Here is a 23,549-nt window from a genome sequence, read left to right on the forward strand (position 1 = left end):
TCTTTCCTTTATTAAAACCTACTTACTGTTTTTGCTTCAATAGGCTGAGCCTGTAATTCTGGACTTGCGAGACCTGTTTCAGCTCATTTATGAATTGAAACAAAGGGAAGAAATGGAAAAAAAGGCACAAAAGGACAAGCAGTGTGAACAAGCAGTATACCAGGTATCTGTGTGTGCTTAGCTTCTAGCCAGTCAGAGGATAGGGGTAGGGGTTTCAGGATCATGCTCCACACGGACAAATAGAAAGGTAACAGCTCTTACTCTGTCAAAGTAGGCTTAAGTATCAGAGGGGTAGCCGTATTAGTCTGGATCTGTAAAAAGCAACAGAGAGTCCTGTGGCACCTTTAAGACTAACAGATGTATTGGAGCATAAGCTTTCGTGGGTGAATGCCCACTTCGTCGGATGCATGTAATGGAAATTTCCAGGGGCTTATGGAAATTTAAGTAGGCTTAAACAGTGATGGAAATTGTAACACCGGGTAAGATGAAAATCTTAGAAACATGAAATGATCTACTCATTTCATATAGAAAGTGTTCCTTTGAATTAGAGAGACAACTTTTAGTGGAAGCCAGCACATTGGGTAGATCTGTTTTAAGAGTGTTTGGTAATTGTAGCACAGTTTGAATTTTGCTTCAGAATGTGTCGTCTTAAATAAAGTCAGACAAGGTGCAGCTTTGATTAAAAGTTACCTTGTGCAATAACACAACAGTTATCTGTAAACTCAAAAAGAAATATCTATTTTTAACGTACAATGAGCTCATTTCTTTGCTGTCCTTTAATTTCCGAATACAGTCTTGTTTCTCTGCTGTTTATGTTCTTTGCTTTTACCGCCTGTCCTCTTTGCTGTAGACAATTTTGGAAGAAGATGTAGAAGATCCTGTGTACCAGGTAATTTCTGAAGCTATACAGATTAGGTTTCAGAAATAGTTAGATATACATTATCCTATTTTCAGACACAGGCTAGTCTTGTAACAAAGTACTGCAAAAGTTTACTGAGATACATTTTAAGTAGAGGGAGAACAATCTCAACATAAAGAGCAGAATATTTACTAAGTTCTAGATAATAATACTAATATGTAATATTACAATATAGGATGGAAACCTTAAATATTTGCTTAGAATATCATTTAGAAACGGAAGTGAAAGTTTTCTCTCCAAAAATAATGACACATCTTTGTGGGGAAACGTAACAAAAACAGAAACTATTTTGAAAACAACAATGAGGGTGAAATCCTGGCCCCATGGAAGTCAATGGGAGTTTTGCCATTGGCTTCCCTGGGGCCAGAATTTCTCCCAGAGCATCACTACTGGTACCAGGGGAAAAAATGGAATTGACTACTGTAACCAGCTGATTTGGTATGTTGGCAGTTTGGGTCTTATTAAATAAGCTGTTGTGCATACTCACTTTAACATTTTGCTGGAAATGTAGGAGCCTAATAAAATGCTACTTCATTTGAGGCTAAGATTTTCAAAAGTAATTAGAGATATCAGGTGCCTCTATTTTTGCATGCCAGCTTAATACACCTGAAAGGAGCCTGGTTTCTGGAGGGTGACTATTCAGTGAAAATCAGGCCCCTTTGAGATGCCCCATAGGAGGCATCCAAAATGGAGACACCCTTAATCATTATTCGCTTTTGAAAAACTTGGCTACAAGTTTTATTTTGAAAACCCTAAACAGTAAGGACTGTAAAGCCATAACCTAAAAAAAGTAAAGCACAGTAGCAAACTATTACTATGAAACTTGTTACATAAGCACCAAACTGTTCTCTGAGTTTTGGTTTAGCTTTCTTATTCACTACTAATAAATGTGGGGAGTTGGGGGGGGGGGTGATGATTATTCAGCCCAAAGGCCTGTTCCTGCTTCCATTGAAGTCCATGTCAAAATTCCCATTGACTTCAATGGGAGCAGAAATGGGCTTCAGAATGTATCCCTAGTGAGAGAGCAGCAGGTAGTTGATCTAATGATCATTAAAGAAGAGCCAGGTCTGTTTAATTGCTCTTTCATTAAAAAGAAAACAATATAACTCTGTGTTTTCCAGCAAACTGATTATCCTTGTGCCAACCTATACTTTGAACCTGTTTCCTGAATACCTGCCTATGTTTAGGGGTTTTTTTAATCTGGAATTCCAAACTGCCTTTTTTCCCCTTCTGTTTCATCTTTCACCTTTCCTCTTTGGCGGCTGATGTAATAGTACATTGTGTTTGAGGCTGGACATGAGCCAATCCGTGAGCCTGAAACAGAAGAAAACATATATCAGGTATAAAATGGCTACATCTATGTTACTACTGCACCCAATGCAAACATTTAGCAAAGCACATTTCATAGACTAAAGTTCACTTAGTTTTCATTCATCATGACATTTCATCCTCATTCAAGTTACATAAATAATTTTCACAGTCTCAGTATGCTTTCCTTATTTATTTGTTTCTTTTTTCAGCCTTTTCAAAATGTATCCACTTTATCTTTGGTAACTGATGTAGGGTCATAAACATTGTGTACTCTGTATAGTATGACAAATAGTGGATTCCTTTCTTTCCTTTTAATCTGCAACATTTTTTATAACTGCATCCACTTTTACAACGTATACACACACACACACACACACACATCCTGCATTCTGTACTCTGACAAGTCTCCCATTGATGGTAATGTAAAATACCCCTTTTGTCATTCAGTCCATCCTCCAGGGGTCAGTGCAGGACTTATCAAAAGATTATTTAATTCAGTTTAAATCACAAACAAGAGCAAATCTGGAGACAGAGAGATCTCTGTTCTATTAAAAGAAATTACAACAGGAAAATCAAGATTTCAATAAATCCTTCATAGGGTGGAGGGTTATAAAGGGCCCCAGCATTTTGTTGGGATGTAGTTTAGGTTGATCTGGTTGTAACACAGACCTTTAAAAACAGACAAGTTGGGATGGAATGGAGGAGGACGGGAGGGAAATTTAAAAAAGACGGTAATGAAAGAAAGAATGAAGAAAAGAGTAGAAGAACAAAGGGACAGAATGGGATTTAGGCCAGAAGAGAGAGGAGTAAGAAGGTGGAACATAAGAAAATGAGTGATTTAGGGCATTCTGTTATTTGATCATTAGCTCATTAAGTTCATATGTACATTTAAGCCTACAAAGCTATGTTGTTCTCCCATCACTAACTAAAATATGCTATGTAGCCAGTGTGTTAAAGCCACTAGGGGTGAATGTATTTTCCTGCACACACAGTGTGTTAAGTTTGGAGATAAGCTAGGACAGGAGTCCTCAACCTTTTTCTTTCTGAGGGCCCCCCAACATGCTATAGCTACGGCTCACCTGTGCCACAAGAACTGCTTTTCTGCATATCCAGCAGATTAAAAGCCAGGGCCGGTGTTAGGGGGTAGCAAGCAGGGCAATTGCCATCGGCCCCATGCCACAAAGCTAAGTTGCTCGGGCTTCGGCTTCAGCCCCGGGTGATGGGGCTCAGGCTTCGGCTTTCTTGTTTATTTTGGCAGACTCCTGAAATCTGCTCACATCCCCTCAGGGGGCCCTGGACCCCTGGTTGAGAACTGCTGAGCTAGGACACATGGTTTGAAGTGTAGTTGCTGTCTGAAAAGTGACCTTATTTAAAATTCTCTCTCTAAGTGTCATACTCCTGCTCGCCCCATAATTTTCATATCAAATGCATGCAATCAGCTTAAGATATTTTAACTGGTGGTGACCAAAATGCAGAGCTATTGAAGAAGTATCTGTGAAGCCAGGGAAGGAAGGTGAAGGGGATCTCTAAGAAGTGTTATAGGTGGCTAAGAGGGGAGTCATGGTCAATGTATCAGTCAAGGGAGTGAGATTGAGAAGAATGAGAGAGAGGAGCCCATTCATACAAAGGGCAGTTGCTTTTCCAGGAGCGATGGAAGCCAGACCAGACTCAATCAAAACCATTTGTTTTGAGGGACCTAGAGAATGTGAATGAATAACGATAGTGTTTCCAAGGTTTTGCTAAAATGGAAAGAAAGGATGGTAGACAAGAGAGGAGATCTGTACTGTTCTGGAAGTGCTACCTCTGCCCTCTGAGTCACCAGTGAATTGTTCAAGGCTTCATTTGATGGACTCTGGACATGGTGAAAGGTTTCTTTTCTAAGTGGTGGCAATGAAAATCATGCCAGTTTTGCCTGTGATCCCTTGTACTTCTCTACATTTACTATAGGCAATACATTGAATATGGTAAACACTGAAATTAGCTAACCACAAATCTTAGATAGTTATCTATTGCAATTGACAAACAAACACTGAAGTATCACCACAGTAGAGTTTCCCATGGGACTCTAGTCTCAATGTAACTTATGATTTCCCTAGCTGCTGTAAATCTAGGTGCTCACAACCTTCCTATTACACTTACATCATTGAAAAGGCTGTTTCTTTTACAGGTCTTGACTAACTCAGAACCAGTCAGTTTAGTATCATTAGTAAGATTCCTCTGAACTAGATTCTTCCTTGTTGCCTAATTCTTTCGGTCTCCTACAAGTTACTGTTTCTGTCCATACTTAACTATGGGAAACTTGCAAGCTCCTCATTGACCTGTAACCTAAGCACTCTGAAATTACACATCCTCATTACCTGTAATAAGCAGTGCACAAGACAGACAGGCCACAGCGATGTTTTGACTCAAGGCAGTTTCTCTCTGTTGTGACTGGCTCCACAGGAACAAGTGTTCTCTACCTCACACATCGTGTTCTGTCTTATTCACACCTTCTTTTTGTGGTGCCATCCTGCTTTTCCTACCTAAGGCTGGTGTACAAAGAGTTCATTTCCCCCAAGTACAAAAGGTCCCTGAGTGGTAGTTAGTTAAATAAAAAACAAACATTAAATCTCACTGTTGTGATAACATTCCACTATTTAATATCACTGAGTTGCATTTTCTCTTATTAGGCATGGTTTTTCTGTTCATTTCTTTCTTTGACTCATTACCCCGAAATGTGTGCGTGTGTGTATGTGCATGCTTTTGCTGTGTATTTAATCTAATCTACCCATGTATTTCTAATGCACTAGTTACTGTGGGATTTGACCACCAAACATGCAGCAGTCCTTTCTGTACCGGACTTTTCATCACATTTCCTTACCTGACAGCTGGTTTTATGTTAGTGCCACCATTTTTATGGACCGGGGCCTTTATTAATTAATTTTACATTATTTATATAGTATCACTGGTTTTTATGATACTTTACAGCCAAAGGCGAAGGCAAGGTCTGTACTCCTAGGAGCCTGCAGTGTAAGGGCTTATCTACACTTACTGGAGGATTGACACTGCGGCGGTCGATGCATCGGCGGTCGATTTAGCGGGTCCAGTGAAGACCCACTAAATCGACCACCGATCACTCTCCCATCAACGCCTGTATTTCACCTGCTCGAGAAGAGTAAGGGGAGTCGAAGGGAGAGCGTCTCCCATCGATGTCACGTAATGTGGACCCCGCGGTAAGTAGATCTAAGCTGCATGGATTTGAGTTACACTATTCATGTAATTCAAATTGCGTAGCTTAGATCGACTTTTCCCTTTAGTGTAGACAAGGCCTAAGCAACAATAGGCATACAGCAGAATATGGTGATAGGGGAGGGGAAAGGGAAAACGTGATGATTTATGGGCAATATTCTCTACAGGAGCTCAGATCAGTGGTTATGTTGTGATTCATGTGATAGTCATTATTTCATATACTCACATTGGAAAGAGGGTTTGGATAGCAGGAAAGTGACCCTGCCAGAATCGATTAGTGTTGGAAAACATGCTCAGTATAATAAATGTTCAGAGTGATTAGGAGAAAAAGAGAGAGAGTGACTAGGAGGGAGGAGGAGACTGTTCCAGGTATTAGGGGCAGTGTGAAGAAAGGCCCAGAGTCTTGAGTAGAGTTCTTTGAAATTTTTCCCATGAAAAGATTTTCTGAGGGAAAACGACCTCTTTAAAATTTTTTGTCAGTAATTTGAATCAAAATTGTATTCCAAATGGTTAGTGAACATTTTCCTGCATGAGTGGGGCATACGTGAGAGCTGAGCTGTAGGCTGGTGCAGTTCAATCAGAATAGAGCAAGTCTGAACTTTGATGCCGAAGGAGACATGGCCTTCACTTTGATAGAAGGCAAAAGATTGTAAGCTTCAGGGTTATGGCTAGGAGGAGAAGGTGAGTAAGGGAGGGCAGAAAGGAGGAGGCAGTAGTACTTGTGGCAATAAACAAGGTGTGGATCACTCTTTTGGCAGTAGGGGGAGAGAGGAGAGGACGAATTGTAGAGAAGTTCTGAAGGGAAGAGTCACAAAACTTAACGAGAGCTTGGACGTGGGATAAGATAGATACTGAAGAGTCTAAATGTCACCCCATGGTTGTGAACCTCATTAAACGGTAGGGTAATGCCGCTCTCAAGTGTGAGATAGAAAGGGGGGAAGCAAGAAGGTCTGATTTAATCTTCTACAGTCCTGCAGCAGGATCCGCTGTGGTTTGCTAAAACATCTAACTTCCAGGGGTGCCTCACTCAGTAGGATGTGGCCACAAAGTTATATCATGTTCTTTTTCATTGAAATATATTATGATTAGGAGCCTTCTGGCTAGGTGTCAAAGACTCTTAATGATTCCTGGATGGGAGTATTTAAATGGAATCCACCTTGTTCCAGAAGAAAGGAAAATAAGAGAGTGTGATGGGCAGCACTGGTTTACATTAAATAAAAATATCCTAGTAAAGATACAGCAGTTTCTCAGGTACTGTTTGTACCTCTCTCAAGGAATAACAGAACTCCAAGCAACTTGTTAAATAAAAATTCTTGGTTCCTGATCTTACAGTGCAACATAGCAGTCTGCCAGTGGGTAGACGGTTGATTCACTTAAATTGAATTTTTCCACTATTACTAACTTCACACATCTAATGTGATGGATTTTTTAGTGGACTAGAGGGCACTGTAAGAGCACTATGGGAAATTCTTATCACTGGTCATTCTTGAAATAGGAATAGGAGAATTCTTGAAATAGGAATAAAAAGCACCTGAAAGGTTTAGGAGAACATATCCCATTCTCTTTCAATGGGACTTTGCTCTTAAATCTCTTGGGTATTTTTGATTATTTCCTCTATATTTTCTTAATTAAAATGCATAGTGTTCCTTGAAAAATGAGACTGTCATAATAAAATGTGAGCCTTGTGAAAGTATGAATGGTTGGGACTGACATCCTCTTGGACTAATTTGGAGGTTGTGCCATATATCACTGGATAGGTAACTTCTGATAAATTTATGGTAAGATTGTGGACTTGACCTACTGTATAATCTCTGTCATGCTTATATGGGCAAAAATAGATTTATTTAAAGATTTACAAGATGTTTTATTACATTTGCGAGGATTAGTTTAACTGGTAAAGCTCATTGACTTCTAAAATGTAACCTTCTTCCAAAGAACTAGGATAGTCAATATAAAGGTGATACTGGTATATTATATGTACCGGACATTTGTTTCACTGTTAAGCTTGGTATTTCCCATTTACAACAGGCTTTCAATGTTTTTTAGCAGGAAAAAACAATCTCAAATTTAAAAAATCCTAACTGATCATAAAAATCATAACTCTCTTGGATTTACTTTATAAGTGGGTAGCACCCGATCCCCTTATCACTCATACTGTAGGTGAACTCCATCAAGCCTAGGATGAGAGTTGGGCCCAAACTTACTAAAGTACAACAGCCTGTCCCCACGAGAAGGGCTGATGACTTCAATTCCCTCGTTATGCTTCTGTAGATGCTGCCCCAGACTCTGAAAGGACATTTCCCCCCTTATCAAGAATTGCAGAATGCTAGGTCAGACATTATATAGCGGCCTGTGATTAGCCCCACCCCAGAAATATGCGTGTTTACTAGGCTTGGCAAAATTTGATTTTTTTTTTTTTATTTTGACATATAATATCCATGTTGGTTTTTAAACATTTTTTTCTATTTAAATTTTCAGTTTCAGGAAATTGTGTGAGGGTCGGACAATAATTATTTAATGACAGTTAGACTCGGAGATTCAAAAACTTAAAGCTTTATCACCATTAAAACACAAATTGTCAACAACACGTCAAAATATAAAAAGTAAATATCCTTAAGTCAAATGCCAATAAGTTCTCAAGCAGCATTTTTCTTACTTTGCCTATTCGTAAATTTCAATCATCAATGGAAATATTTTTTCCTTGGGTCATGTGTGTATGATGAAAACAGCCTTTACTGATCAAAATTTAACCCTTCCAAGACTAGTTGTTGTTTGTTCTGATTAACAATAATTAATTAGGTGAGGCAAGGAAATTAATATTGCTGCTGGCCAAACTGATAGCTTCATTAAAGGAGCTCATCTGAGGAGAAAATGGAGCCATGGCCCAAACATGACTCCCATTTTACCTTCCCCCCAACCCCTCCTAGAAAAAAGCAAACACTTATGTAGAAGAGGGATGCAAAAGCATCTTAACTTCATGGAAGTTCATACCCAGACACAATTTTAACTCTATAATGAGCTGAATGAAACCCCCAGATCTGAACGACCACTTTGGTGTTCGAAACCAGATCCAAGTTTTGCCACTCATGGTCATCTCCACTGAAAGACATTCCCTATATTAAAAGGGGTCATTCTTGATTTCAGTCACATAGAACGACTTAATTCTTTCGTAAAATACAGTGTTCTTAGCTACAACTTTCAAATTTTCCAGACTCCTACCTCGATGATGATTGTGCGTTTGATTTACTGTCACAGGTTCCGACGAGCCAAAAGAAGGAAGGTGTTTATGATGTGCCAAAAAGTCAACCTGTAAGTGTAAGTATCTTCCCTGTTTATACACGGTAGAGATGGTATGTGGTACAGCTGCTTTGACTCTCATAATTCTCTGGAGTGTATGGTTCCTTCTAGCATGATGATTTTCAATGTTGTGCGATACTAGTACTGGTTCAATCCCACTGGGGAACCTGGCTGAACCATTCAGTTAGGGCCCCTTAATATGTACGTATTTATTGTACGTATCAGATACCTACAACCTCCTCCTTCCTGACCTCTTTTATTCACGTTCCCCCTTCTAACCACTTATAACGTGAAATCTTTCAGTAAATGTCAGTAATGGGAATTGAACCTGACCTCTGGATCTTAATGTATAAACCTCTGCAGCTTGAGCTGAAAGAGCTAGTTCTGGTAGGCTCATCAATCTCTGTATCTGACCAACCCCCACTAGAGGGGGACAGAGCACCACACTGAGGCTACATCTCCACTATGGGGGGGATCAATTTCAGATATGCAAATTCAGCTACGGGAATAGCGTAGCTGAATTCGACGTATCTGATCCGACTTACCCTGCTGTGAGGATGGCGGCAAATCGACTGCCGTGGCTCCCCCGTCGACGGCACTTACTCCTACCTGGGCTGGTGGAATACGCGCGTCAATTCGGGGATCGATTATCGCGTCCCGACGAGACGCAATAAATCGATCCCCAAGAGATCGATTTCTACCCGACGATCCGGGCAGGTAGTGAAGACAAGCCCTGAGTGGATGTGGGTTGTATTTCCTTCCCCCATACTTAAAATAAAACTGTACATTGTATAAAGATTTATTAAATTAGTTAAGGACAACTGTGAACGTAGGGGCCAGCTGGGTTGGAAGTGAGGAGAGGAGCATTAGAAACAGACAGAAGGAGTCAGAATTCTTGGGGGCTTGCTGCAACATCTGCAGCCTCTCAGAACCACCCCCAGGCAAATACAATATGCTGATGTGGAAAGAGTGCATAAGAAGCTTCAAATTAGACAGTGATCAAACATCAGGAACTTGCATAAAAATTACAGTTCTGTAAACTGAAAAAAGCTATATAAAAATCCCACTTAACACGTGGCACAGGAAAGCAATCATTTTTAATAAATCCAGCTTCTTTAGTAACATCATATTGTAACCTCTGTACAATTGCAGTGCAGAGATATAGGTAATTGCCATAGGTCTGAACAACAGTGAGCAGCTCCGGAAGGAAATAGTCCAAGCTCAGGTGACTGGAAAAAGGGACCTCATTCAACAAATCTCCCAATTGACAGAATCTTTGCTGTATTTGGCATGTTGCTTTCGTGGTCATTACAAGTCATAATCAGCACAGGGAGGTTTTCCTCCCACCGTTACTATGTGTAATTTCCACCATGTAGTAAGTGTATAGCATGTTACAGACTAATAAAGACTGCTGGGTCGACCCTCCTTTGCCTTGTTCCTTGTGAGGGTTTTTGCACTTGTGTAAAGTGGGTGTCAATTGCTACCCGATCAGACTGTTACCATTTTGCTTTCACTCTCCATAGATGCACACAGTGCAAGGCAGTGGAGAATTGACCCCATAGCCTTACCCTAATATAAAAAGGGCTAGTGACAAACAGTAAGGGGAGTGGAAGGACAGGGGCTTTAGTGATGACATTATGCACTGGCTGAGGTTAGTGAGGCATGCATCTTGAGGGTTGTACAGGTTTGGGCTGGTTTTGTGTTTTATGCATAAAGGTAAGTTGAGAGGCAATTTAGACTAGTAGGCTTCATGGGGAAAGTGTGTTTTGAGGAAGGATTTGCAGAAGAGTGCAGAGGAACAAAGATGAAAGGTCAGGAAAGGGATTCTAAGGGTAAGCATGGAAAAATGTCCAGGGGCAAGAGAGTGCAGTACAAAAATGTACACGGTACAGCTTGGGCTGACCACAAAGAGCAAGATGGGAAGCGAAGAGAATGGAGGGAGCTAGGTTATCACACACAATCAAACAAAGAAATAAAGCCCTCTCTAAATAGTTTGTAATAATCCACTACGGGAGATCCTCATGTTGCTAGGCTAATTATAGTAAAACAATTCTTGTTGCATACTTAATTAAGATCGTTGTGGGCATGGAATAGTTATAAACGCCTCAGAGTCCAGTGTTAGAATTTTCTGTGTAAGTTTCTAATTAGAAAAAAAAAATGTTTTGGGGTTTTTGTGATGGGGGGGGCTTGATGACATTTCAGACTGACTTTGTATATTGGACTCTGCTTAGGGTTCATGCAGTATGAAAGACGGTACAGTATTCTCGCTAAAGTTTTTGCAAAAGCTTGTACAGTAAGACCGCCCTGGTAAAGAGGATGATTTTGTTAAGATGTTGGGCTCCAATGTCAGCCCATAATGACATATTGCAGCTCTCAACTCCATGAAGTTTGTTATTAACTTTCATTTTGGCCCCTTCTCAGCAAAATTCATAGATTCATAGATTCATAGATTCTAGGACTGGAAGGGACCTCGAGAGGTCATCGAGTCCAGTCCCCTGCCCGCATGGCAGGACCAAATACCATCTAGACCATCCCTGATAGACACTTATCTAACCTACTCTTAAATATCTCCAGAGATGGAGATTCCACAACCTCCCTAGGCAATCTATTCCAGTGTTTAACCACCCTGACAGTTAGGAACTTTTTCCTAATGTCCAACCTAGACCTCCCTTGCTGCAGTTTAAGCCCATTGCTTCTTGTTCTATCCTCAGAGGCTAAGGTGAACAAGTTTTCTCCCTCCTCCTTATGACACCCTTTTAGATACCTGAAAACTGCTATCATGTCCCCTCTCAGTCTTCTCTTTTCCAAACTAAACAAACCCAATTCTTTCAGCCTTCCTTCATAGGTCATGTTCTCAAGACCTTTAATCATTCTTGTTGCTCTTCTCTGGACCCTTTCCAATTTCTCCACATCTTTCTTGAAATGCGGTGCCCAGAACTGGACACAATACTCCAGCTGAGGCCTAACCAGAGCAGAGTAGAGCGGAAGAATGACTTCTCGTGTCTTGCTCACAACACACCTGTTAATACATCCCAGAATCACGTTTGCTTTTTTTGCAACAGCATCACACTGTTGACTCATATTTAGCTTGTGGTCCACTATAATCCCTAGATCCCTTTCTGCCGTACTCCTTCCTAGACAGTCTCTTCCCATTCTGTATGTGGAATTCAAAATTCAAAATAATTGGACCTGAAAAACACAGTGTCAGTATGCTCTTTAATATAAAATGGAAAAGAAAAAGAAAATGGAGACATTAACTAAGAAATAAGTGTTTCACCTTTCTCTTGGTTTATAAAATAAAAAACCGAAGCAGCTATTAAAATCTGTGTAATATTCCCCTACACATCTGGTTTTATTACTCATCCTTCTGCATGCAAGATGCTTTGTCATTGAGATGCTTGCCATGATTTTGTCAATTTATAGCTGTCCCTATTACATAAAATTCAATTTGTGCTCAAATTACCCAGCTACCTCTGCCTGATTTAGACATACAAGGACACTTTCTTTATTAGTATATCTTGCTTCAATTAATTTCTTAAAGGCTGAACTAAGGGGAAAGCTTTCTCTAGTTTCTAATAGCGATTTGGGATTGTGAATTCCCTCTTCTTGTATAAACAGTCTTCCATAAAAATGCAGCAGATTTCACCTGAGCTCAAATGGATGGACTGGGCAATATAGACAAGAGTCCATTTCCAACCCAAGTATTTTTATCTCATGTGGTTATTGATCCGGAAGGCAACAATTGTTGGAACAGGGGATTGAGAATCAAAACCCTATTTTTGTTCACAGCTTTGCCTCAGGGAACAATGTGTGACCTTATTCAAGTTACTTAAGGTAACACTACGCGATTTAGAAGCCTAATCCAGTTTTCAAAAGTGATGTCAATACATATGTAACACAGACAGACCCCCGTCGTTGGTGGGCGGGATCGAACTTAGGATTTCTGGAGCTTAGTGCATGAGCCTCTATTGCATGAGCTAAAAGCCATATGCCTGTTAGCTAAGGCTGTAGAGCAGACTCATTAATCTCTCTTTCTCTCTCGTCACCACTAGATGGGACAGAACACCACACCCAGGAGGTTACACATAGAAGCCTACACTGTCTTTCAGTGAGACTTGGCTTCCAAGTCTTTTTTTGGAAATGGGACGTAGGCTCCTAATTCACTTGGACATTTTTGAAAAAAATTGCCCTTACCCCCTCTGTATTATCTGTCTTCCCATCAGTAGGAGGATTGTGATGACATCTACTCTCCTTCACAGTTGTGTTATAAAACTTAATTCATTAGGTTGTATGTATAGGCTTTGAGACAAGAATATTATAATGCTTTGTGCTTGTGTAGTGTCTTTACAACGTTAAGTCTTGTGGCATGCATGTGAGGTAAGTATCATTATCCCCAATTTACGGATGATGAAAGTAAGGCACAGAGATGTGAGGTGACTTGCCCAAGCTCACGCAGTAAGTCAGAAGGAATGCCTTGCTGTTAACCGAATGCAGATCTCCTCGTACCCAGCTCTGTGCAGTGGTCAATAGACAAGTCTCCCTCTCAGACATCCTGAGCAGAGATTTCTTTATAAATGCAAAGCACTGGGATTAGGTTTCCTGTGCTCTCTCTCCAGTTCTTTGCTGCTTTCCCTTTCCAGCAGCTCCTGCCCCCCCGATAGATCCCTATTCCCAGACATGTCTCTTACCTCTTTAAACATTCCTTTCACGGCTTTCAACTTCCTCCCTAAGACCCCTGTGACCTCACCCCCGTGTTGTGGTGCGTGTTGTGGTATTCCCTGTTCTCTCCCTGCTTCCTTCTCCAGACAAACCTATTGAGAATGGACGTCAGGCAAACCAGGCTTTCCCCGAATGGTATGTTTTTTTAAGTTTGGTGTACGCCACTCAGAAATTGTGGCTCAGCATTTGAAATTAGCCAATCTAAAAGTACTAGCTGTTTAATGAGCTCCTTTTGTCATAATTTTCCACAGTCTTCCCATTATACATACATGTCAGGTTTTACCTGTCATGGTGTTTTTAGTAACAAGAGTCAACCTGTAAATACCCTTCACTAAGCCTGTCAGTCAAGTCACAATAAAACCTACTTTTCTCATCAACGTGTCTAAACTATCTGCTTACAATTTTATGAAGGCTTTCAAACAACTCGTCTTACTGCCATATCAAGATTCAGAGCCTGATTCCCAACTGCCTCACATACTGGGTATGAAACATTTTTGGTGGATGGGAATTTTTTTAAAGAAAGAAATGGATGAATACTATGGAATTCTATGGATTAGAAATTCTGTCAGTGGTTGCTATAGACTGATGTACTTTTGTGCAGTGTGGGCAGTATGCATTGACAGCATGCGCTTTCTGTGAATTTACTGCCTTTAGGTCTAACGGTAATACTGGTGTGTAATGGAAGCTCTAAACCCGGTATAATTTCAGCACTGAAGGTGAGATGTAGCTGTCAGGTGTCTTCAGTGGTGAGACTCACACTGTAGCAAAAGGCCATTATTGTAACAGCCTCTCCACACTAGAGTGATTTGTTTCCAGTCAACACGTGAATACCATCCCCTTTGTGACCTATGTCATCAGCCTTGTGTCATACTGTACATGTTTCCTTGCAGTGTTGCTAGGTGACCTCTAGCAATGTGTATCTTACCATATGTTACTTGCATTTGATGGGTTACACTGCACTGTCATGTCTTTAGTCTACTTACATTTGTTTTTCCTGTACTTTGGATTCAGAAGTAGACAGATAGCATCCTAGAAAGCATCTGCACTCATTGTAGTCTGGCACTGTGTGCAGCTGATTGAAATGAGGCAAAAATCTTGTCCTTGTTTGGCACAATTATTTCGTCATGCCATTGGAGGTCACATTTATTTTGCTAGGGATGTGTGTTAGGTCCATTGGATGGCTTTTACAAATCAGAGATGTTATCCATGATTAAAGTACTTCCACATTGTGGGAATCCCACAGAAAATTTAGCTAGATTTTAAGTGGTTTTTTTCATTCATCTTATTGAGGCCCACAGGCCTGATTTCCACGGCCTCACACATGGTTCATTCACTTTCACTTACACCTTTGCAAAAGGAAGGGAGAAGGTCTGACGTGGTGGTCTTTTGCACTCCCTTTGCACTGGTGTAAATACCATATAACATGTGAAGCAGCGGAGAACTCGTCCCCATTGTGTTCTGACATGTTTCTTAATGATACCTACAAGTCAGATCATGACTGTGCTTTTCCTGTAGCTACATAGGACTAACATTGCTATCATTAACTATGCAGATCCTATAGGAAAGTCCTGTAAATTTTAATGGGGATTAAACCAATCAGATTCTATAGAAATTACCCTCAAAACCTGTTGAATTTAATAGAGTGATGTCCTATTTTATTGCCTTTTTGAACCATTGTGTAGATTTCTGTAGCAGGGATGTAATTCTCTATTAAATTCTATAGTGTGATTGTAAAAAATATTCCCTATTACATTCTGTATGACTTTTCCACAAGGCACCAATGGGAGCTTTGTGTGGTAAAAGAGCAGAATTTTATCCCCTTAAACCATGGGGCAGAAACTCATGGTCATCATAAAGGTCATCTTCCTAAATAGGACCCAGGATTTGAAACAGAGGGCCAGATCTGGGTATCATTGATGTCAATGGCCAAGCCCCCATCCAGATTTTGCCCTTAGCTAGTAGCATTTGAAAGGAAAGGGAGGGATGTTAATACAGTACATACATTATTTCAGAAGTAAACAGAACAGCTTATGGGTTTCCTGCAGCTTATGAAGTTCTACTCAATAAAAGATATCGTAATGAATTAAGAATAATTAGTTAATATTTGTAATTGCTTTGAAGATTAGAAGTACCATGAAAATACTAAATATTGTGTTTACAATATGGCCCTTAAGTACGAAGGCACAGTTTACATGGGTCCCAATATCTGGTGATCCAACTGGATCCAAGGGGAAATTTAAATAAGACTCTTTGTCACTGAGACACTTGCCATCAGTTTTGTAATTTATGGCTGTGCTCATTACATAAATCTCTAGAATTCTTTGTGCCAAAATTACCTTTACCTCTAAAATTCATTATATACCAGAAGACCCAGGTGACTTGTGTCTGATTTAGGCACACAAGGACACTTTATTTAGTGGTAGAACTTGCCTCTATTAATTTGCTAAAGGCTAAAACATAAAGAACATAAGGAGCTCGGGAAGGCTTTGCTCTTGAAAGCCCTTTTGGGAATTGAGTGTTCCCTTTCCTTTTCAGTCTATAGAAACAGAACACTTTCCCCTTGCAGGAGGAATGGACGGGACAGTAATCAAAGGCAATCTCTTTCCAAATGCATATCATTTTTCTGTCAAGAGCAGATGTAGCACACATGGGATTTGTAGTCTCTGTGGCCTCTACCTCCATATTAGAGTTAAGAGCAGCTGTCATGCTCTTGGTTTCATTCTTACAACTCTTGCGCTCCTAGTAAGCTGACCGTAGTGCCATAGTTAGGGAAACTTTGGATGCACCTCGTACTGTATATGTGATGTGTACTAGGTCTCCATAGACTGGATTTGGGGGGTTAAGACTTGGAGCTCTGCATCCCTCCCAGTTTAGACTTCCCCAAACAAACAAGGGTCTTCCTTCACCCTTTTTGCCTCTATATTTTCCTTCCCAAGAAAGTTGGAACACTTTGGATCTACAGGTGATAGACTGAGAACTAGATGCAACAGAAGTTGGATCACATTAGGAAATAGATGCCCCTAAAAGGAGGGAGGTGGGACCTAATCCACTGACAAGTCCAAACTTGCTATGTCTCCTAGTATCCAGAAGCCTTTCTGCCCACAGCAAAACCTAATAAATTAGCAGGTCCACAAGTGCTAGCTACCAGGGAAATAGCCCATATACCAAGGGTTGATATAAAAGTTACTTTGGTTGGCAAATAGACTTTACCTTAAACCAATAGATCTTACCTTAGCAAGCGTGGTCCTCAAAGTGCTCACTGAATAAATTGAGTTCTATGACTCCCTGTAACAAAGAGGTTGGTATTTTCTTTTAAAGTCTTTTATTTTTGTGGATTTTACATAATGGCAGGGTTAAAAGAGGAGTGTTTTTTTAAACATACGCCTACCAGTTTGAAAATCCATTTATTAGTGTAAGTCAAGATAAGACATACTAATTAAGGAGCAATCAGGGGAATTAAAATCAGCTTTTTTGCCCCCATTTTATCTGGAATAGAATAAAAATTATAAATCTTGGCAGAATCTTCAGTGGGAGGAAACATAAAGTGCCAAACTTTATAAAATGCTACCCATCTTCTCAATTTGAATATATGACAAATTGAGAAACTGAAAACTTAACCTTGTTCAAGTTGTTTTGATTTTTGGAAGAAGTAAGAGAAAAATCACAAATGATTACCATTTATAAAAGCAGCATTTACTATTGGCTCTAATTTTCAAAATAATAATTGCAATTTCTTTACAAACTGTGCATTAAGACAGATTTATTATTACTTCTAGCATTTTTGCTTGGAGAGACACAGCACATGTACATTGGCCGTTTGCAGTCAGTTTGATTTAGTGTTTTCCCCTTTCCTGCTGTCACCATTGTCTACACCCATAGCTTATCTACACTTCCCTCCCAGGGACGGTTTTCCAGTGTGAGCTATGTTTAGTTTCTCAAAGGTGCTATAATCGGTGCAGTCAGTTTATATCCTATTGTGAGAGCAGTAACTGAGTGGGAAGTCTTTCAATAAACATTCTGTAATGTTGTTACAATATGATGATTAGGGTATAAAATAGATGTTAGTAGTACTTTGGACAATCGTTCTAATTTTGTTTTGTTTTTTAATGGCATATGAATTTCTGTTCACAGTCCAAGTGGTTGAAGTTTTTTTTATCTTAAAAACGTGACTGAGATAGTATAGAATTGGATTACATCTATTTTGAACATTTGTCGGTATTCCCTTTTGATTAAGCATTGTACCATAAGGAAATTATAATCGTCATTGACAAAGTTAGCATAGATGTCATACAAGATAAAATTACTGCTACACAATGGAAGAGGGAAAGATTTCAAAGTCCAGTTTACTCTGAAAATGTAGATTACTGGGAAGATTTCACTTGCCTTATTTTAGGAAGGTCTTTAGCTAGACCAGGGCTCAGGCCCGAAACTCTGTTTCTGGACTCAGATCCTGATTTCCTGCAACCTGAAAGTGAGGGTATTTAGATCAGCCCATTATAAATCCAAATTATGGATCATTGACAAATTGTGAACAAAGGTTCATATCCCCCAGTTTGGGAGTATTCAGATGTCGTTTTATTTTTGGCACATCTTTAGTTTCATACCTAAAATTGTGTTTAATGTTTCTTATGGAAACAGTGACACGACGTAAGTAGCAATGGCATGAATTAACTGCTCTCAGGAGCTGCTCTAGGCATAGGCAAATTAGTCAGTTGCCTAAGGCAGCAGATTCATGGCAAGCTGAGGTGTGATCTACATACGCTAGCCTGTGATGGCGTGTACCAACTGTCCACATGTACCCTAACGTGCATTAACAGTTTCTTGATCTAGTCCTCTTTGAAAAGGGGCTAGATCAAAGCTCAGTAATAAACTATGTACGTCAGCAACGTGCCGCTGGTGTGCACCCTGATGGCCCAGCCGCCAGTGGCCTCTCCCTGGAAGAGCCTGAGAATGAGGCATCCCTGGGGTGGGCAACGAGGTAGGTGGCACCTCCTGTCCCCCATCTGGCCCCTGGCCTAGTCCTTCGGGCCCTCACCAATCCCTATGCCCCACTCCAATTCCATCAGCCCTTGCCCACCCCATGGTCCTGCCCTCATCTCCCCATGTGTCCTAATGCTCCCACCCTAGCCTTTCTGCCCCCCATTTCTCCTGTGTTTTAGCCTACCTCCCGCTTCATCTTCCCCCTTCCCCAATCCTCCTATCCCCCAGGGTTCTGCCCCCCCATGCCTCTGGCCCCCTTCTTGAGTGTCCTGCCCCTTGTTTCCTATCCCCCACCCTATCTTTCCCATTATCTGCTCCCTGCCCCTTTTTTTAACCCCCACTCATCTGCTCCCATATCCTCATCCTCCTACCCCTTCTGTCCAGACTCCAGTCTGTGTCCTGGTCTCCATCCCCACCCCATGTCCAGACTCCAGTCCCTCTGTATTATCCCCCCATTGTTTCACCCGTGTATTGCATGCCCCTCTTCCCCCAGCCTTATGTCAGGGACTCCCCTGACCTGATGCATATTCCTGTACACCCTAGCATGCACTTTGGATTGACACCCAGAGGGGTTCTCATGGGATGGCGGGGCATGTGGAGCCCCATGCCACAAGTCCCAGCACATAGTCCTCATGGGGATAGATCCCTAGTGTGGGGCTGGGCAGGGCTGCTGGCCTCTTAGGGTGGAGGACCCCAATGGAAGTCTTCCTGGAGAAGCTTGTTTACAATGGAGCACACTGCTGTATATGCTATTCTCTCATCCCAAAAGGGGAACTGACGTAGGTGGCAGGGTCAGAATATCACAGGGAGTCACTCCTGTCTGCATGGGCATCCCCTTTGACATGTGGGTGCAGTTTTACAGGAGTCACTTAGGTCCCATAAACCTTTATACCGGATCTCAAGAAGATGGGGGAGGGCACTTCCCCGCCCAGTCAGGTTTACCATGTGGACCAGACTTTCTCTGGGGGGGGGTGTCTTATTTTCAATATTTTCCTCCTACTTTCACTCTGCAGACTGTCAAGTGTAGGGGGCTTTGTTCCTTTTACTCCTGCTGGAAGCTTCGCCTCCTGACCACTGGGCCCTACCTGGCCCCTACGTAAAGGAACTATTAATGCACACAGGGTTCATGCTGTGTGGTAGGAGAGAGAGGGCACGCTGATGTTCTGCCTAGGGTGGCAGATTGTCTTGAGCAGCCTCTGACTGCTATATTTATGTTATCTACAGAGAACCCCATCCTGCATATCTTTACTCGTACGAGTAATCCCGTTGGTGCCAATGGGACAGCACAATTAAGTTTGCAAGATCAGACCCTGAATGTGTCCATAAGCCATAAATTCCCCATCTCCAACATTCATTCTCAAAATCCTGTAACCGCTAGCATATCTTAGTAATCTTTCTCTGTTTCCCTGTTCATGTCGAGTATATGTTCTGGAGATGTGTGATAAAGTTTTGGGTAGAAAAAGCATCATTATAAATGATGCTGTTTTCTTATCTCACTGTTCAGAAACCTGCTTTACTGGACAATGTTAGTTATTGAGGTCAAAGAAAGAGCTCTTAGAAGTTTGTTCAATTACAAGGTTATTTCACAAGATACTTTTCCAGCCTTCAAAATTATATATGGCTATGTATAAAATTCATAGTTGTACAGTTGAATGAATTTTAAAGTAGTGACAGTAAAAAAAAAAAAGTTTTGGCCATAAAAAATAAGCTAAAAATAAAGTAATTTCAGAATTTCAAATGTGTCCTAGAGAAACAGTTAAAACAAAACCAAAGAACACTGGCATTTCTTTTAGAGGATTTAAGGTAAAGTTTTGAGTATATAGATCAGCTATTTTCTAAGAAACACAGTTTTTACTTTCAGAGATAAGTACCATTACAAAGCAATATTATTACTGATCGTGCCTGAAGACCCTAATCAGGCCTGAGTAGTGCCAGGCATATAGAAGGTCACAGCCCCTGTCCTGTAGAGTTTACTATCTAATTTAGAGTTTAGAATACATAAGTCATATACCCTATATTCTGGGATAACCTACTTACCCCAGAACACAAGATTGAAAGATTACATTGACATTGTAGATTTTGACACTTCAATATGTTTGAGCTCTTTGCTTATATTTATTCTTTGCTAAAGCTAGATCCTTCCTCAGCCTACCCAGACCTTGTAAAAATTATTTTCGTTCTAAAACATTTTCCCACTTCTGCACTTGTCTAGTCACGTGCCTCACCTTGAATATGCTGTGAAGTAAACACATGTATTGAATAGTGCACCAAGAGGCACTAAAATAAGTTGTGTTGATAAATATAAATGTCACGGTGATTCCCAGTCACAGGATTATAATCAAAGGTCTGTCAACATTTCTATACCTACTCTTTACATTCACAGATCCTTAACTACAGCAGACTAATGAGCACCACTGATAATCTACATAGACACTCGCAGTCATATTCACTCTTGGTTCTCTAATCTGGCTTCTCTAGATAAATCGGGTTACAGCTCCTCTCTCTCGGCTTTAGTCCTATGATTTTCTAACGATACTTACTAAAGATTTCAGAAGGTTGCTGTAAAGATTCATCCCTTCCTTGCACCAAATGTGGCTGAGCACTCATTCTTTGAAACCTGTCTTGAAGTTACCTGGGAGTAGTGTTGGACAAATATTGCAAAAGATGTACCCTTAAAATCTGCAAATGAATTTCCTTTGGCTATGCTTGTGCCCTAATTTGTGTTCGCTTTCTATAAACCTCCAAGCAAGTGCGATTTACCTCTCAGAATTGTAAATTTAATTTCACCAAATCAAATATATTTTTGCCAAAAGTGGTATATTTAACACAATTCCACAAAGGAGGAACAGTGAGGCAGGCAGAGATCTGACTGCATCCTCCATAATTAGGACCACACAGCACTAGCATTAAGATGGTGGTCTCATATTGTGCTCTTTGTCACCAAGTTTTATTTCCTAGCTTAGTGCTTTCAGTGACTTTCAATTTAGGCATTCAGCATGGGGATACTACTCATACACCTTCAAGTGTGTCCCAGCAGCACTCCCTTTGATCAGTCTCGGTGCCTGCATTGCTTGTAGCACATGTACAGCAGGGAACCAACAAGCAAACAGAGAGCACAGAGACTGATCTGGTGATGTGGAAATAGCCTGAAAGGAAGGAAGGGCTGATTTTGGACTTATATTTGCACTGCATTTCACTGTCACTGGGCTTGCCTAGCTTTGTTCTTTAACATGGAATTTTGCAGGATGTGTGCCCAAAAGAGAGATTAGTTCCCCTTGATACAATGGGCCTGATTCTAATTTCATGCTATTTCCATTGACTTCTATGGAGTTGGTTTGGATTAATTGTGATTTACATTGGTATAGATGAGATGAGAATCATTGACTTCTTCATTTTTAATTGAATGGCTAAGTTTTTCACGCTTTAAAAAATTCTCCCCATATAGTAACCGTTTCTGATGAACATAGTTTACCAGCCATACCCCTATTAACATCCTAATGGCAACATATAACAGATGGCCATTATAGATCATGCCAGGTCCTTTAGTGGTGATCATGGCAAAAGTTAATAATAAAGTATTATATGATGTGGTGATTCTATGGAATCACTATCACTTTTCTTCATGTATTTAAACTGGACAATAAGAATGTTAGACAAATTGGAGGGTATGACATTGGATGATCTAGAGTTAAGCTCCTTAGTTTATGCAAGTGATGTCATACAACTGGCAGACGATGTTTGAATTAATGCTTATACACTTTGCAACCTTGGCAAATTGAACTTATACCACTTTGTCTCCTTAGAGTTTATTGTCTCTTGGAAAAGAGACAATAGATAATGTGCTGAAATGCAGCAGCAGCAGTGAAGAAGTAGAACAAGGAGAACCTTATTTACCTAGGAAGCCTGATCAGTGCCAATGGCTCCATCAAGCAGAGCCGTCCCTAGAGGAGTGCAGGACCCAGACAAATCAGCCCCCGCCGGTTTGGGAGCCCTGCTCTGCATTGGCAGCTGGGCTAGCGGGACGGATCCAGCCTGATGCTGGGCTGCCTGCTGCTGCTGGCAGTTGCCAGCACCTACCGTGAGGCAATGGTTGGTCATAGCACCACGGCGGCTCAGGGCTCCGGGCCAGGCGGGGGACTCGCTGCACCAATATGCGGGCGGCTGAGCCGGGCGCTGTTTCTGCTAACTGCCAACAAGATGGCGGGCTCTGCGGAAGTGACGGATTTGTCTTCCGACAGTGGCGCTGAAACATTTTTAAGGGTGGCAGCTGGGACCCCGGGGGTGCTGCAGCACTGCCTGCACCCCTAGTTTCTGCAACTATGTCTCCTGGGACCCACCGCGACAGCCAATTGCACCGGCCAGCGGGGCCCGGAGCGGTCGCCCCGATTTGCCCTACCCAAAGGATGGCTCTGCCATCAAGGATGAGGTTAAAAGGAGATGTGCCTTAGCTACAACTGCTGCACAGAAACTGAAGAAATTATGGACTGATTAAAAACATGTTTGGTACCAAAATGAAAATGTATCAAACCAGGGTACTAACACTCTGAGGGCTGGAAGCAGCTGCATTAAATGAAAGTGACATCAGAAGGCTGGAGGCAGTAGAGATGAGAGTTCTTCAAAAGATGGCAGCTGTCAAGTGGAATGATTTTGAAACAAATGAAGTTAGAAGGAGAATAGCAAGTGAAATCAGGGTAGAGGATTGGCTACAATCAGAAAGATTATAATAGTGGAGATACCGTAGATGATGATAGGATGCCAAAGAAAATAAAGTGAACACAACCAAGGTTCGTTTGACCTAGAGGCTGATCACTGACTATGTGATAGGACATCGTATGCCAGGACATGACCCGGCTGGGCTTAATGGAGGAACTAGCCATGGACAGGAGTGAATGGCGACCCTGTAGTGCTCTGTGTTTGTACAGATGCTCCAGGATTAAATGATGACGATGTCTGATGCATTGTAATGTCTATGCATTCAGATAACTTTAAAGGCAGATTCACAAACGTCCATCCAGTTTCTGCATTACGGAAGCTGGATGGAATTTCCACTGCATTAGTCTCTGGAAAAAACTCCAATACAAAGAAACATAACATT

At 41.1% G+C, this 23,549-nt stretch overlaps 1 protein-coding gene across 2 annotated transcripts in view; it reads left to right on the top strand.

Moving 5' to 3' along the window:
• The window catches only part of LOC112120565 (disabled homolog 1), a 258,238-nt gene that overhangs the window by 199,502 nt on the left and 35,187 nt on the right, over window positions 1-23,549 (top strand). For both annotated transcript variants that reach the window (XM_024219691.2, XM_024219692.2), the window contains exons 7-10: window positions 44-163; window positions 851-889; window positions 2,194-2,259; window positions 8,714-8,773. In XM_024219691.2, the coding sequence (XP_024075459.1) occupies window positions 44-163; window positions 851-889; window positions 2,194-2,259; window positions 8,714-8,773 (285 nt within the window). The remainder of the gene's footprint in view (window positions 1-43; window positions 164-850; window positions 890-2,193; window positions 2,260-8,713; window positions 8,774-23,549) is intronic.

This window comes from Terrapene carolina, unplaced genomic scaffold (genome assembly GCF_002925995.2).
Source record: "Terrapene carolina triunguis isolate 2854851 unplaced genomic scaffold, T_m_triunguis-2.0 Scaffold103, whole genome shotgun sequence".
In the NCBI taxonomy this organism is placed as follows: Eukaryota; Metazoa; Chordata; order Testudines; family Emydidae; genus Terrapene; species Terrapene triunguis.